We start from the raw sequence: 15,385 nt of genomic DNA, 5'->3' as shown, positions 1-15,385 counted from the left end.
AACTAGACCACTCTCCTGCCAACTGCAGCAACCCGTACCAACGCCAGAACGCCTATACCTCAAAATCAAAAACCCCCGATATTACCCACAGTCCGTGCTAGACGTCGCTCTATTTCAACCGCAATCCCATTGTCTTATTGAGCATCTCGATTGTGCGGTCATAGTGCGCATACACATGCTGCACAAGCTTGTGGCTCTCCCTACCCTCCCACGCACACACGTTAGCCGTCCGCACACACAGAAAACCTTCCCCCTTTCCCCTCACCATCACCACCGACTTACATAGCACGCGGGTTCTTCTTCAACACCACTGACCACGGCACGCGCATTAGGCGCTGCCGCACGCCCGCCGCCAGCAGCAGGTTCTTGAGCACGCGGTGCTCCAGCCCAGCCTCCTTCTCAGCCGCCTTGAGGAACCAGATGGTCCGCTTGATGCCGGCTGCGTCAAACGGCTGGCCGTGCTCGGCTGTGCCGGGCACCGGGTTGAAGGCTGCGCGCAGTTGCGTGCGGCCAATCTGTGACTGCGGTTTGGTGTTGCGGACGGCCCGCATCAGGTGCCGGTACATATGCCGGTACGCATGGAGAATCTCGGTTTTGCTAGCCATGTTAGTTGTTTATAGATGCCGGTTGCGAGAAAGAAAAGAGACATCTGTATAAAAACTTGAGATGCACCATTGTGGAAGATGGACATCTAAGATCATGTTGGACAAAAGTATCGATAAAGTACATACCAAAATGTGGATACTACAGCGCCAGAAGCCGAAAACTCTGCTTGCAAACTCCAAGGCCTCACTTCATTTCATTGAAGTTAATAGTCACAACACAAGAAAAATCAACAATATTTGGAACCAAGGCCTGGAAATATATATTGTTACCAACAGAAGAAATAGGAAAGCCAAGAGCACTTCCAATAAACGGCTGTTCTCTCTTCTTCTGTTTGAAATAAGGCAAAAGAAAAAAAAAAATCATGACAGACAGAAACAACAAACCCACTCACTCCCTCCTCCTTCAAAATGAACATGAAAAAAATCTAAACCCAACATGTTTAAAACAACCTGCATGTATACTTGCACCGTCGGGGGAGGAATCCTTCTTCTCTACGTCACTTGCACTGCCTCTCAAGCTTCATCGCTCTGGTTGATGGGCGCATACTCTGCATCATCACGCGACCGGCCACCAACTCCAGTGACACGCGAAAGCCAGCCTCTGCCGTTCTTGGGCTTCCCTTGCCCTGAACCACGCGCGCTGCCAGAGACGGAGCTCGATACGTGGTCGGGAGGGTCGAGCGAAAATCCCGGGACGGCGAAGCTGCCTGTGGTAAAATGACTGGGCCGGGCGCGGGGAGAAGGCGTGCCGGTGATGAGGGACGCAGTTTCATTGGGGTGTACCGAGGGCGTGCCAATGGCTGTACTGGCATCGCCAAAGAGCTGGTCCATATCCTCGAGACGCACGCCACAGGTCTCGGGGTATAAAAAGTAAACTGCAAAGGTTAGCGTGGGAATACACAGGTGGTGATGCCATCACAATTTAAAATATATCAACTTACCAACCACGAAACTGACCAAACAGAAAAAGGCGTGGATGAGGTACATGCGCCATTTGATCCATTCCTGGAGAATCGGCGTCAGCTCACCGACAACCCAGTTAAAGGCCCAGTTCGTTGCTGTCGACAGACTGGCACCCTTGGACCGGATGCTGAGCGGCAGGATCTCGGGAGGGTACAGCCAGGGAATTGGGCCCCATGAGTACCCAAACGCTGCGTTATAAATCATCACAAACAAGACTACCATGGACGGCGTCCATGACGTATCAAGATGAATAAAGTATGAAATAGCCGCAAGTGAGATTGCCATGGCGATAGCACCGGTCAGGAGAATAACACGTCGACCCCATTTGTCAACAATGTACCATGGCGGGATGGTTGATAGGAAATAGGTGATGCCGTTGATTCCCGTCATCAGAATGGCTGCATGGCCGACCCAGCCAGCACTCTCAAAAACGTACGGCGCATAGTATGAAATGACGTTGATTCCGTTCAACTGTGCAAGTGCCTGGGCCGACATGGCAATCAAGACGCGACGGGAATACTTGCGGAACATTTCCGTGTATGTACGCTCACCCTCTTGTCGCTGGATCAAGACGTCCTTTTTGATTTCTCGGAACTCTTCCACAGCCTTGGCGTTTTGGATATCGCCACCACCGTACAGGTTGGCAATCACTACTATGCCTTCCTCATCATGGTCGTTGTCAAGCAGCCACCTCGGTGATTCTACAATGACCAAGCTTCCCAAGGCCAGCAGCGCTCCCATGACACACTGCATAAGCAATGGGATACGCCACGAGAGATTGCTTTCGATAAACCCACAAAAGTAGTCGACCCAGACAGAGGTGGTATAGCCAATGATGTTGCCTGAGAACTCGATACACGCAAGCTTTCCACGGTTGTGCGGCGGCGAAATCTCCGACTGATAGACAGGCACAATGGTCGACAAAGCACCTACTCCCAGACCAGCAATAATACGGCCCAGCATCATCATGGCCATGTTGGTAGCACATGATTGGAGAGCACCGCCAACAAAGAAAATGCAGGATCCATAGAAGATGGTCTTGCGACGGCCAATAATATCGCCGACTCTACCGACGACGAGTGACGAAATCAAAGCGCCTATCTCAAGGATGGCAACCATGGTGCCAACCTGTGCCTTGGACGGGTCATGAAAATAGTCTTTGAAGTAGGGGCCACTGGTGTCGCGACATATCATCAGTATAGGGTACAGGTACGGGTACGGCATGCTTCCGTCTGATTAGATAAGAAAACCTACGTAATGATACCGGACATGACGCCCTGGTCATATCCAAAAAGGAAAACGCCCAAGGAAACGAAGATACTGGTAAAATAGATCAGGGGCTTCCCAGTGAGCCCATGGATGGGGTTGGTTCCCATGATGGAAGTAAATAATCGCTCAAGACCGGCTGGAGGTTTGTGGCGGATAAAAGAGGGAACAACAATTGATTCTTTAACAATAGACTCGCCACTGTGATGAGTAGGAGACCGGCGATATGAGTGAGTGTGATTACGGTGTCGCTTCTTTTTCAATGGGCGATGAACGCCGTGTAGGAGCTCGTCGTGGGGGTCGTCGGCAATACGGTCGCGCAGAGGGTCCTCTTCGTCGAGCTGTTCGGCCAAGTCGCCCGTATCGGTCCAGGACTCGCTGGAGAAGTCAAAGTCGTCGTCGCTGAGAGACAGGCGATGGCCGTCGGCAGGGACGGAGTGGTGCGCGGTGGCAGTGTGGCTGGAAGTCTCCGAGGCAATATGCGGGTTGGAGGAGCGAGAGGGAGACGACGTCCGGTCGGGAAAGTATTGTTGAGAGCGAAGCTGAGACTGTGTCGGATCCGGTCGGAGGGTGCGAAGGGGGATGTTGGAAGGAAGACGGGAAGAAGATGGAGAAGGTATTTTGACGGATATGGGGGCTGTTCAGCAGCGCCGCCCTTCCGCAATGGATTGAGAAATGAGGGTGAAAGAAAGATGAGAGGAGGCCAGCCTGTACGTGGAGAGTCTGGCTTGAGGACGGCTCAGCCAATACTAATCAGGAGCTTGGACTGGACAATAGCGAGCTTAACAGTAGCACTCATGTAGCAGACAACAAGCAGCCGAGCACCAAGGATGAGGACATGGGGTAGAGGGCGATGGGAGCCAAGGAAATAGAACAGACAGGAAAGATGCGCGTGATGCTGGACGGGACAGGACAGCGCTGTTGTTTGGGTTGCGTGTGGATAGGGATGGATGGATGTGCAATATGTGGATGTATGCAAGCAACTAGTTAGTTACATAGTTAATAGTTGCAGTGAACTAAGGTATACTTTGCGGGCACGACCACAATATACTAGCCTAGCTGCTGCAGAATCTGGGGAAGATAGCCAAGCGAAGGCCAAGAAAGTGAGTGAAAGTAGGTCTGGGCGCTGGGACTGCAGGCATCAATGGCCGGGCGCTGGATGCTGTAAAGAAAGGGAGCCCAGAAGCCTGAGAACCGGCAAAGGACGATTGAGGAACAAAAACAAAAGTGCTTGTGTGTGTTGTACACCCACCAAGAACAAAAAGCGCTCGCAGCTCAAGAAAAATGGCGTTGTCTGAGGATGGCAAAGTAGAAAGGCGGACGAGCAAGAAAGAAAGAAAAAAAAAAAAAAGGAGTCTGCTGGCCGTCATGTGACTTGCCAGAAACAGGGAGCAACCTCAGATAAGAACGCGTGCTTGCCAGTTTTGAAGATACCTTTTACAGGTCCCTTTGCCACTTCCGCCTGCTTCAAAAACCCAACTCGGATTGAGATAAGATGGGCTCTGATGCCGTAGTGGAGCACTAAAATGGCCGGAGTCCTGTAGCTCAAACAACGGAGTCGGAAGGGGCGCCCGGTGATAGAGAGCAGGTGGACATGTGTATTCATACCTTTGGTCTGATCAATCCTTTACAGCCCCCCCCCCACTTTTTTTGGGGAGCCGCGGATATGCAGGCTTTTACAAGCAAATTGTAGGTCCCGAGCATACAATTCCATGTAATTTGACGTCATTATGAAAGTGAAGAACACTGGTTCTTCGAGAAACGACGTACATTCTATCTAAGAAGGGCTGTGGAATACATTAATACGTTTGCCTGTGATTTTACAGCTGTGGTAGAGCTAGGTTTGGGGCCGTTGTCTAAGACTCCTCTGACAAGCATTCAGAAACATGTGATGAAGTTTTGGACGTGATATTTTAATAGGAAGATATTAGGCTGTATACAACTACGTATATTCTGAGGTAGTCCTATTGACACACCAATGAATTATATATGTATGTACCGACTGGTAACGATTCATACTTCATCAACAAGAAGAAGAGCTCTCAGGTGATCAGTGTCGGTTTTCTTGCTGGTAAAGGCTCGACATGATCCCCAATCATCTTTATATTGCGATTGTTGCCTGTGATGAGAACGCGTTGGGCATGAAAGGAAACCTCGTAGCCATTCTTGCACTGTGTACTGACACAGATGATGTGCCTAGTTATTTCTGGTACAATCAACACATTTTACAACTGGATCCTGAATATTACATCTTTCCTACAACTGCTAACTGTCGTGTCCCCAGTTTGGTCAGTCATCTTTTCATTTCATTTCATTTCATTTCATTTGATTTTATCTATTTTACATCATTCGGAGTGTTCGTCAAACACTCATAAGATGACCAGGCAGGTCCTGGCAACCTGACAGCGGCATAACCGACTGCCGGGATCCTCCGATTCGGACTGCCTTGGTGACTGTAGTCTCCCAGCTCCGAAGAAACTGTAGACGCCGACTCGGGATTTCCCTGTGGTGATAAGCACCTCCTGGCGCAGGATACATCAGTGGGGATACATGAAGACTGTGATAATGAAAAAGAAAAAGAACAGGAAAAAAAAAGTCTTTTAGAGGTTGTTGGTTAGTTTGACTTTAACGTTCGAGTATTTTTTTTCACTGGACGTGAGAGACTTGACTTTCTTGGGTATATCAGCGACAATCACCGAGACCCAATCGGCGGCCGATTCGACCCGGCGCCCCCGAACAATCGGGCCAGCGTGCCAGAGGCCTAGACAATCTGATGGTTGGAAGCTGTTATTTCGAGGTATGTTTTTTATATGTAACTATTCTAGTAAAGTAAGAGGACAGCAACATTATTATTATTATTCCGTTTTACATTTATCTTTCGGTCACGTGGGCCCGACCCTATTGGATCGTTAGACGTCGAGACACCCTAGGGTTTTCGAAGATCCCTCCAAAATGAAGGTCCAGAAAAACAAAGGAAAAGTTTCATGGCAGAACAACCCCAGAAGAGGGGAAAACCGGTCGGAGCTGGGGAGCGGGAGGGGATTCAAACAGCGCTATCCTGGCTAAGCTTTCTCACCGACCGTCCGCCGAAGCATGGCTACAGGCTACAGGCATGTTTTTTTTAAAGAATTTTGTCTTTTCGACAAACCTGCGGAAGTCATGTACACCCTGTTTCGTGGCCAGGGTATCGTCGATTGTCGTGTGTATGGGCCTCCTGGTGAAGACCTTTGACAGACGTTTGCTTTTCCAACAGAAGAAGTGGAGGGGGTCTTTTCGTTTCCCACATGAGCATGTGCTCTTGAAATCGGCGTGGTTCATGCGCTCGTGGTATTCTTCAAAGTCCCCGTGGTGGGAGCGAGCAACAAACAGCCACCCAAGAGTCCTTCTAGGCATTGTCAGTTCGAAGGGAGCCTTCAGAGCCGCCGTGAGCCGAGGTCCTTGTATGACGTGGGGGCTGAGGTAGCCCACCATTCTGTATATGTAGCGCGTAGTCTTTCGCGTGCCACACCGTGTACGTGGGCGATGGAGGGGGTTAGGTCGGGTGGTGGAGTCAGAGAGGCGCCTTTCTCAAAGGACAGCAACAGGACAGGAGATTTTTTTTTTTTTTTTTGTTTTTGTTTTATTACTTTTTCAAGTCACGCAGGGTGTTGTCACGTGCAGAGCAACCCTCATCCCGGTGGGGACATGCGGACGCGTCATTTTCTGGGATTCCGGCGTGCCCCGGGATCCGGTGCACGATGACTCTTCCGGGCCAGGAGGAGAAGGCGTTGCGTGTGCGCAGCGGGCAGAGAGCCGCTGTGGCTCGGAATTCGAGGATTACGTTTTGTGACGTCTTGGTGGGTGTGCCAGTAAGTAAGCGGTAGGCTGCTTCCTGATTGTCGAGTAGGATCACGGCGTTCTCTGCAAAGGCAGCGGCTGGAGATTTCAGCGCGGCTTTCAGCCCGATGAGGGCCCCTTATAACTCGGCGTCGTAGACCTCTGTGAATTGAACTGAGGGTTTTATTCATAAATACTGAGGTAAGTTGTGCTATCTACTGGTATTTATGGGGGGGATGATGGGTGGAGTCTGGTGTGTAGGTTAGGCCTTCTGCGGGCATCTGGTCCGTGGGGATGTACTCGACCTCGATGACCTTCATTTCGTTGAGGTCGCGCATGACGCCGTGCCGGAGTACAAAGTGTCGGTTGCGTGGGTTGGTACCGATGTCGTGAACGACGTGGATTGATGCTTTGTTGTCCATGAGCAGGGGGATTGTCGGCTTTGTAACTGACCAGATCTCGGCGTAGTAGTCCTGGATTTCTTCAACGCGGCGGGCGGCGTCGGCTGCTGCGAAGAACTCTGCCTCACATGTGCTTGTCGTGGAGAGGGTCTGTCGTTTTGATTTTCAGTAGACCGGGGAGCCGTTGACGAAAATGATCATGCCGGAATGGGCGCGGTCTTCTGTGTCGGATGCCTAGCAGGCGTCTGATGCGGCTGAGATTGGCTTTGAATTGGAGGGTTTCTGGCCGTAGTTGAGTCCAAGATTTTTGTTTGTCACCAGGTACCTCATCACGTTCTGTAGTGCTAGCCAGCTGCCGAGTGTCAGGTTGCTGTTGTGTGATGCTAGCTTTGATATGGCGTAGGCGATGTCGGGTCGCACGAAGGTTGCTATGTGCTGTAGCATCCCGCTGGCGGACAGGTAAGTCTCTTTGCGCTCGTCCGAGATGGGCGATGTGTCTTGCCAGATAGAATCGTTCGGCAGCGAGGTGCGGGCGGTCCTGCATTTGGTCAGGTCGAGTAGAGCTGCCACCCGCTCGGTCTTGGTCTCGTGTGTGACCCGGATGGAGCCGTCGTCGTCTGGAGTGATGGACATGCCCAGGAATTTGGTGGCTGGTCCATTGTCGGTGATGGGGAGGTTTTCCTTGATCTCATTGAACGCGCTGGTTATCTGCTCGTGGTCTGGCGTTACAGCGAGGATGTCGTCTACCCATATGGCTATGTTGATGTCATCGCGGCGGAATAGGTTGGGCTGTGTGGGCAGGCCGTGGAAGCCTATGGTGTTTAGGACTTGGTGCAGTTTCTTCTGACATACCCGTGCGGCGGTTCGCAGGCCGTATATGACCTTGTTGAGCCGTAGAACGGTGCCCTTCGGCAGGTTGTAACCTTCGAGTGGCGCCATGTATATGGCCTTTTCTAGTGGCGCCTGGAGGTAGGCCGCCGTTATGTCCGCCGTGCGCATGCTGTATCGTTTTTCGGCGGCGAAGGCTAGCAGGAGTCGTATGGATGAGACGCTCGCCATGTCTGCGTAAGACGAGGATGGGGTGACGTCCGGTTCAGTGAAGCCCTTCGCGACGATCCGGGCCTTGTATGCCCCGTTGTCCTTTCGTTTGTACGCCCACCGGGATTTCATGATGCGTGTGCCCGGTGCTAGCGACATGGTTGGGGTGTATTCCTAGACTTCGTATGCATCCATTTGTTCCATCTCGCGCTGCATGGCGTCGCGCCAGAAGGGTGCGTCCTCGCTGCTGAGCGCCTGGGTGGCGGTCATATCGGAAGCGGAAGTGGCGTTGACGGCGGGGGGAGAGAAGAATCGGTGCTTGTCATCGATGTCGACGTCACGACGTACCGAGATTTCGAGTCCTCGTTTGGAGCGTGTGAGAAGCTTGTAATGGTAATCGTTGTCGTATCCCAGGAAGCAGCCGCTCTGTGTGCTGGGTGGGAACTTATGGTCCATGCCGGTGGTTTTGATCTCGGCGGGGGCCCCGAAGCGGTGGGCGCGATCGGCGTGTGTCGGCGTGTCGGGGAATGCTCGTGACGCTGGGCACTGTGTGTCCTGGCCAATTGTGCGATTGTGTAGCCATGTTGTGTGCATCACCGCGTGGAACCAGAATCTAGGTGGTATTTAGCTGTCCAGGTAGAGGGCGCGCGCCTTTTCGGTTATTGTGCGCACCATTCGTTCGGCGATGCCGTTCTGTTGTGGGGCGTAGGCAGCGGTTGGTTCGGCGATGGTCCTGAACTCCTGGTATATTTCTTCCATTTTAGATCCGATGAGCTCGGTTCCGCGGTCTGAGTGTACTCGCTTGGGCGTTTTGTGATGTTGGGTCTTACACATTTGTAGGAAGGCACGCATGACCTTGTAGGCGTCGGTTTTGGACTTCATTTGTCTCACCCAGACGAAGCTGGTTGCTCCATCTACGATGATCATGAAGTATTTGGGGCCGACTTCTTGATTGCTGTCGTCCGAGGGGAAAGAGTTGCGTTTACCTACCGTGTCGATGTGGATCTTGTCGAGGAATGATCGGCCTCGTTCGATGTGACCGTGCCCCGGGGTTTCGTGCGTCTTGGCCTGTATGCATGTTGTGCAGTGTTCCGGGTGTTCGTATTTTTGTCCGAGCGACTTGGCGATGCGCTCTCCAGCGACGCGGCCGGGGTGTCCCCATTTCTCGTGCAGGAGAGGGTCGGCTGGGGACAGAGTTGAGATGTTGTGTTCTTGGTTGTAGTCGTTGCAGATCCATTTGTCGTTGTGTTGTATGAATTTGAGGACTGGGGTTTTGTTTCCCGTGTTGTGGTCTTGCCTGACTACGGGTATGTCGGTGGGGTTTATGGTGTCAATTGTGAGGCCTGCGGCATTTATGCTCTTAAAGCTTATGATGTTTTCGGCATTTGGCACGTGTAGGACATTTTCGAGGTAAATTTTATTACCGTCTACCCCTATCAGCTCCAGCTTCCCATGACCCAGTGCCCATACATTTCCTCCGCCGAAGGTGCTAACTGCTCGTTTCTGTTCTTGGTAGTCAGTGAACATGTTGCGGGCGGAGAAAGTGGATGTGGTTGCGTCGGAGTTCAAGCGTAGAGTGGGAGAGTTCGTACCTTGGCCCTTGTCGATAGCGTTGACGTAGTAGGGGTTGGATTTTGAGCCGGCGGGTGGCTTGTTCCCTTGTTGCTTCTTTGATGGCTTGGTGTGTTGTCCGGCCGGGTGCGATTCCTGGCAACCGCGGTAGAATCGGACAGCCGTGGATGAGGTGATCGCGGCGGCGGTGGCTGCCAGGTGGTCGGCGAACTCGGCAAACGATGGCATGTCGGACGCTACCGTGGGGGATTCCATCTGGGAGAAGAATTGATCGTTGATGATCGTGGGATGGAACCGCTTGAGTGTCTGGTAGGCGTCTGCCATGAGGGTGGATTCGGGGTGCCAGAGGGGGGCGGGTACTTCAGAGCGAAGTTTGCGGTAGTTCTCAATTTTCTCGAGGAACGTTTGGATGCCCTTCGGCTAGGGCGAGTAGTGAATGCGGCCGAAAGCGAAGTAGGCGTTCGCGGCTTTTTGTGAGCCGCTTAGCCGGACCTTGGACGCGACGAGCTCCATGCCTCTGGGAGTGTGAGAGAGTCATCCCACAGCGGACCCAGTGACGTTTGGAGAGCGTAAACCCAGGACGCGTCGGCCTCGATGAGGGTCTTTTGGTTGACCTGGGATAGATCTGCCCCTTTGTCGAGGAGGGCCGACGTCTTTGACAGTATGGCTTTCGCTTTGAGCCAGACCTTGGGGGTCGACCGTGCGAGTATCGGGATTGGTGGCGACTGGTTTGTGATGCGTGCCACTGCGTCCTTCCACGGCGGGACGGTCGGGTTTGTCAGGTAGTCGATTGACTCCTGGATCGTTTCTGGTGATAGTAGACGAGCGCCTTGCTGGTGGTAGTGCGGGCGCTCGGAGTTCGGGGTGGTTGGTCTTACGGCGTTGCCAACCGGAGGCTCCTCTTCCTTGATGCCTTGTGAACGTGTGGTGGGCGTCATGGTTTTTGGTTGAGTGGAAGCGGGGTGTAGGCTCATAACCTGTAATTAAACTAAGGGTTTTATTCATAAATACCAAGGTGAGTTGTGCTATCGACTAGTATTTATGAAGGAGATGATAGGTGAAGTCTAGTGTGTAGGTTAAGGTTAAGGTTACACCACAACAACCTCTATGGTTTCATCCAGGTGAGCAGCGGTGAAAGGCAGTGTGTAGCCTACGGCGTAGAGCACTGCAGCAGTGCCTGTGGACCCGTCCTGCAGTTTGGATCCGTCTGAGAAGATTTGCACATCCCATGGAGGAATGCGCGTGATGTAAACTTTGGCTGCCCGGATTTGGCGTGCATCCTTGATGTCGGGAAGGCGTGGTGGCGGGTGGTCGAGGGGGAGAGCTCGAGGGGATGTGGGCGCGCGCGGGAGCTCGCAACAGGACAGCAGATAAAGTGCAAAAATAAGTGGGCCGTGTGGGTGAGGGGGTCACGTGACTCAACCCAACACGATCAAGTCCTTGCCCGAGACAAGGGCGAGAGCCTCCTGCAGGCGCCGGCGCGCACGTCACTCAGCTTGGCCAAGTCCTGGCTGAGAAGACCGCTTCTCTGGGCAGGTACCACGAGGTCTACGACGCGGAGGTCGCAGGCGCCCTCTTGGGCCTGAAGGCGGCGTTAGCATCTCCATGCACCCGCCTCGCCACCGATGTTCACGTGATACTGGACAATCAGAAGGCCTCGGAGTCTTTGCTTGACTCCACCCCGACTCTGACCTCTCAGAGGGAAATCCTTGAGTTCCGAGAACTCGCTGCGTCCTGGTCTGCCCGGACTGTCAGCACCATCGCCCGACCTGGGAGGGTCCGGGTACTGTGGTGCCCCGGCCATGTCGGCATCGAGGGCAACGAGCGTGCGGATGTGCTCGCCAAGGCGGCCTGCCGGGAAACGCCCGCCAGGCTTGTGGCAACAGTTGCAGGGGCCAAAGCAGCCACTAGACGCCATTTCTTTGAAGAGGCTTCGAAGTGGTGGCAGAAGACGGCACCTGCCTCCTACCACGAATTGGAGATCCCCTGGCCCAGAGGGCCCCCCAAGGAGCTCCGACTCCCAAGACGCCACCTCGGCTTCTTGATCCAATGCCGGACCGACCATGGTGACTTCATGTCATACCACGAACGGTTTGAGCACACCGGAGCGGCGCTTTACTGCGCCTGTGGCCGTCCCAAGGCCTCTACCCATTTCGCTGCGTGCCCCACCGTAAGGGAACGGCTCGCAACCCTCGGACGCCCCCGTGGCCTCGGGACCCTAGCCTTCGTGCTCGGTACCCCGACGGGAGCGGCCCGCCTCTCCACCCTCCTCTACAAGACACAGTTCCTTCGGGACCTGTGTCACCACTGGGATGGGCGGAAGTCACGTGCTCCCCCGCTAGACTCAAAAAATAAATAAATAAGGGGCGAGGGCCGGCCCGGAGCGGACATGCTTGACCTCACTGACTCCGCAGTTGTCGGGTAGGAGTCTGTTGATTTGTTCCACCAGGGAGAGAGGGTGGATGGCACGGAGGTTGGAGGACTCCTGAAGGCGCACGAAGACTCGGGCATCCATCGAGGGAGGCTTGCTCTTGGCCTTGCCGTTTTTGTTGTTATTCTTGTTGTTGTTGCCCACCTCGGCGGGGGCTGGTTGCTTGGCTTGGGCTTTCTTCTTGCTGCCCTTCTTCTTGCCCTTTTTGGGGCCGACCTCGGTCCACTCCTCCGCGTCGGGGACCTCGACCACAGAGGAGGTCGGGGCAGAGGAGGAGGGCGCCTGGATGTCAGCGGGGGGCGTCTTCTTGTTGCTCTTTGGTTGAGGAGCAGGCTCGGTTGCAGCGGGGGCTGTGTCTTGTTCCTGTGTAGCCGGGCCGGCCCAGCGGCTGTCGGAGAGACCGCGGGTAGTGCGTGCCGGGCGCAGGATTTTGCTAGCGTTGGCCATCACCAGAACAGAGATCTGCTCCAGGAAGCTAGCGATTTGGTCCGAGTTGGCCGATACTCGGGTCTTTGCGACAAGGCTGTCAAATCCTTGGCAGAATTCGGTGATGCAGGCCTTGTTGGCCAGGCGGCGAGGAGCCTCCTCCTCCTCCTGCTTCTTTTCCTGCTCCTCGAGGTCGTTGAGGAAAGCCGACGTGGAGGCGGGGCTGTCGGCGAGGATGGAGTCTAGGACGAGGTCCTCGGACCAGTCCATATCCTCCACGAGGATGGGGCTCTCGGCCCGGGTTTGACGCGCCAATTGCTGCTTGAGCGCGTTGGCGTACGACTTTTTGACCTCAGCCTTGCCGGCGCGTTTCTTGACGCCATTCGCGGGCTGGGCGGATTGTTCAGTTTGGCTCTTGTTCGCCATTGTGATTGAAAGAAAAGGTATAAAAAAGCACGCATCTTTCGGGTTGATTTGGTGGTGTTGTACCGATAAGCCATTTTGACTTGACTTGACTTGACTTGACTTTACTTTATTCAACTTCGCCTACGGTTGTCGACGAGATTAGCCCTGGAGAGGGGGAAAGACTGACTCAAGCCCACACGGCTCAGATCATCAGAGATGAAAAAAAAAAAAAAGGGACGTTAACATTGGGCATATGTGCGGGTTCTATTCGGACCTCAACAAGGAGAAGAAATTTGTCGTTTGGCGAGGGGGTGGCCATCTCGAACTCAAAGCTGCCACCCCGAGTCTGTCGTATACCGAGATTCCCTCGCAATTGGAGAGGTAAAATATAGGTAATCGAGTTAAACAAAGCCACCCTAAAAGTTGTAGGAGGGCAAGTTGATCGCCACGCTCACTCTTGTGCGATGAAGTGGGTCTTTCAGGTCACGTGCCATATGTCAAGCATATTGATCACGTGTTTGCTGTGTACCCTTACTTTGAGTGGACAAAATCACAAAAAAAAATCAACGCTGAGAGAGGTTCGGATTTCCAGACAATCTGGAGCACTAGGAATTGAGCCCAATGCGGGGGTCGAACCCGCAACCTTGAGATTAAGAGTCTCACGCTCTACCGATTGAGCTAACCGGGCGGGTGTATTGTTGAAGGGTTACAGAGCAAAATTGTCTTATCAGGTGACTGACAACCCTAACAACCCTATGCCGTGCAACTTCTCTTCCTACTACCCTCGGGGTGGCATCTTTGGCCCTATCGTGGTGGATTCAGGAGGGCATGCACCAAGAAACAGTGTCGATTACGCTAGACCCCAAAAAGATGAAGGGAAGACCCCACTACGCATCGTTCTCATGAACGCCACGTCTGGTCTCGTACCCGTCCAGACGTCCTCGGGCCCGCGGCCACTCTCAGGAAACCACCTCGGAGGAGCCAACCGGGAGGAACACCGGCGATGAAGCCTCAAGAAAGAGAAGAAGGGTCGTCTCCCCCCACGGCATACGAGACAATGGGAACCACGAAATGGACGTCACAGAGCCTCCCGCCACCGCGAAAGACGCAGAGAAGCCTGGGCCCCCTCAAGCCAAGAACAAGGATGATGTCGCCACTTCCCCGGCCGACGCGATGGAGACCCGGGAAGAATAACTATGATGGAGGGCCCTACAGAGCCAACAAGGAAGCAGAGTGTCATAATAGCGCAGGTTAACGTGCAGAAGGCAGCGCCATCACACGCAACCGCATTACAATAGGCATATACTCTTGGAGCAGATATCATTGCCATCCTTATTCCGGTAGACGTTAAATATAGTCAAGTCAAGCCATTGCCATCCAGGAACCCTGGGTGGGCAAAAATAAAAAGGACAACAAGACACAGACGCACCATCAATACGATCTGGTGGCATCAATGACGACATGGGACCCAAGACCAAGGTCCTTATTGTACGTGAGGAAGGGACTACGATTTGAGTGCTGGTCACTTGGAGAGGAGCACCCTGACATCACGACAGTAACGATTCGATCTGGAAATACGATAATCCAGATAATAAACATATACAACGCAGGCAGAGGGTCTGTGAGAACGAACGAGGCGGTCCTACGACTTTTAGAGACTCGCATATCCAGCCCTAGTCTGACAGTCGGAGACTTCAACCTTCACCATCGGGCATGGGACGAGAAATGCGAGAGGACGTCTCCCGAAGCAGAAAAGCTTTCGGAGTGGCTAGAGGAACATGAGGCAGTCGTACTCAACGCCCGGTTAGGCCCAACCCATGACAGGGGACACACCATAGATTTGGCCATTGCGACCAGAGGACTTTTGGCGCAACGGACGGTGAGGACGGAAATCATTCCAGACTTATCACCTAGCGACCATGAAGGCCTCATGACGACCATAGAGGGAGCACCAGCAGACAGCGACGCCACGGAAAAGCGACGAGACCTGAAGAAGTTGGATGAGGAGCGATTCGCTAAGGAATGCAAGCGACTCAAAGACGACCTGGAGGGACTGACAGCCGACGATCCCGAGACGATTGAAGGAGGCCCGCAGGGCTATGCTGACAAGCTTGCTGAAGCCCTCACTGTGGGACTACAACGAGCAGTGGAGGTCTGTGCCCCGGAGGTACGGCCGAACAAACGAGGAGTGCCCTGGTGGGATGACAGGTGCAAGGAAGCCGCGAGAAGCGGCGGATCTAGGCCCGAGATCGCAGAGCAGAGGAACCTGGCAAAGAAGAAGTTGTGCAAAGAGGTTCGCAGAGCGAAGAAAAACTACTACGCGAAGGAGATCAGAGAGATCAACGACACGAGGAAGATTTTCGAAGCAGCCAACTGGGCCCATAAACAGGTCAAGCAACGCACCCCTCCTCTCAAGAAGCCCAACGGGGAGATGCTGTCAGACACCAGGGACAAGTGCGAAC

The 15,385-nt window shown here is 53.5% G+C and overlaps 7 protein-coding genes across 7 annotated transcripts; all 7 read right to left on the bottom strand.

Moving 5' to 3' along the window:
- Window positions 1-109: 109 nt before the first annotated feature.
- BROUX77_005229 (uncharacterized protein) lies at window positions 110-605 on the bottom strand (the record flags this gene model as incomplete). The annotated part of the gene is made up of 2 exons (XM_073750080.1): window positions 110-200; window positions 283-605. 2 exons carry the CDS (start codon window positions 603-605, stop codon window positions 110-112), a joined length of 414 nt encoding a protein of 137 aa, XP_073604115.1.
- Window positions 606-1,118: 513 nt separating this feature from the next.
- BROUX77_005228 (uncharacterized protein) lies at window positions 1,119-2,944 on the bottom strand (the record flags this gene model as incomplete). The annotated part of the gene is made up of 3 exons (XM_073750079.1): window positions 1,119-1,480; window positions 1,547-2,742; window positions 2,823-2,944. 3 exons carry the CDS (start codon window positions 2,942-2,944, stop codon window positions 1,119-1,121), a joined length of 1,680 nt encoding a protein of 559 aa, XP_073604114.1.
- Window positions 2,945-6,865: 3,921 nt separating this feature from the next.
- Window positions 6,866-8,221, bottom strand: BROUX77_005227 (uncharacterized protein; the record flags this gene model as incomplete). Its single annotated transcript, XM_073750078.1, has 2 exons — window positions 6,866-7,184; window positions 7,377-8,221. The coding sequence occupies 2 exons, from the start codon at window positions 8,219-8,221 to the stop codon at window positions 6,866-6,868; spliced, it is 1,164 nt and encodes a 387-aa protein (XP_073604113.1).
- A 42-nt stretch (window positions 8,222-8,263) lies between these two features.
- BROUX77_005226 (uncharacterized protein) lies at window positions 8,264-8,683 on the bottom strand (the record flags this gene model as incomplete). Its single annotated transcript, XM_073750076.1, has 1 exon — window positions 8,264-8,683. The coding sequence occupies one exon, from the start codon at window positions 8,681-8,683 to the stop codon at window positions 8,264-8,266; it is 420 nt and encodes a 139-aa protein (XP_073604112.1).
- Window positions 8,684-8,713: 30 nt separating this feature from the next.
- Window positions 8,714-10,599, bottom strand: BROUX77_005225 (uncharacterized protein; the record flags this gene model as incomplete). Its single annotated transcript, XM_073750075.1, has 2 exons — window positions 8,714-10,081; window positions 10,237-10,599. 2 exons carry the CDS (start codon window positions 10,597-10,599, stop codon window positions 8,714-8,716), a joined length of 1,731 nt encoding a protein of 576 aa, XP_073604111.1.
- A 150-nt stretch (window positions 10,600-10,749) lies between these two features.
- BROUX77_005224 (uncharacterized protein) lies at window positions 10,750-11,579 on the bottom strand (the record flags this gene model as incomplete). Its single annotated transcript, XM_073750074.1, has 3 exons — window positions 10,750-10,941; window positions 11,148-11,236; window positions 11,354-11,579. The coding sequence occupies 3 exons, from the start codon at window positions 11,577-11,579 to the stop codon at window positions 10,750-10,752; spliced, it is 507 nt and encodes a 168-aa protein (XP_073604110.1).
- Window positions 11,580-12,005: 426 nt separating this feature from the next.
- Window positions 12,006-12,944, bottom strand: BROUX77_005223 (uncharacterized protein; the record flags this gene model as incomplete). Its single annotated transcript, XM_073750073.1, has 1 exon — window positions 12,006-12,944. One exon carries the CDS (start codon window positions 12,942-12,944, stop codon window positions 12,006-12,008), a length of 939 nt encoding a protein of 312 aa, XP_073604109.1.
- Window positions 12,945-15,385: the final 2,441 nt, after the last annotated feature.

Source organism: Berkeleyomyces rouxiae, assembly GCF_048999995.1.
Source record: "Berkeleyomyces rouxiae strain 22BRR77 chromosome Unknown BrBRR77_ptg000005l, whole genome shotgun sequence".
In the NCBI taxonomy this organism is placed as follows: domain Eukaryota; kingdom Fungi; phylum Ascomycota; class Sordariomycetes; order Microascales; family Ceratocystidaceae; genus Berkeleyomyces; species Berkeleyomyces rouxiae.
This window is presented reverse-complemented; position numbering and strand designations above follow the sequence as displayed.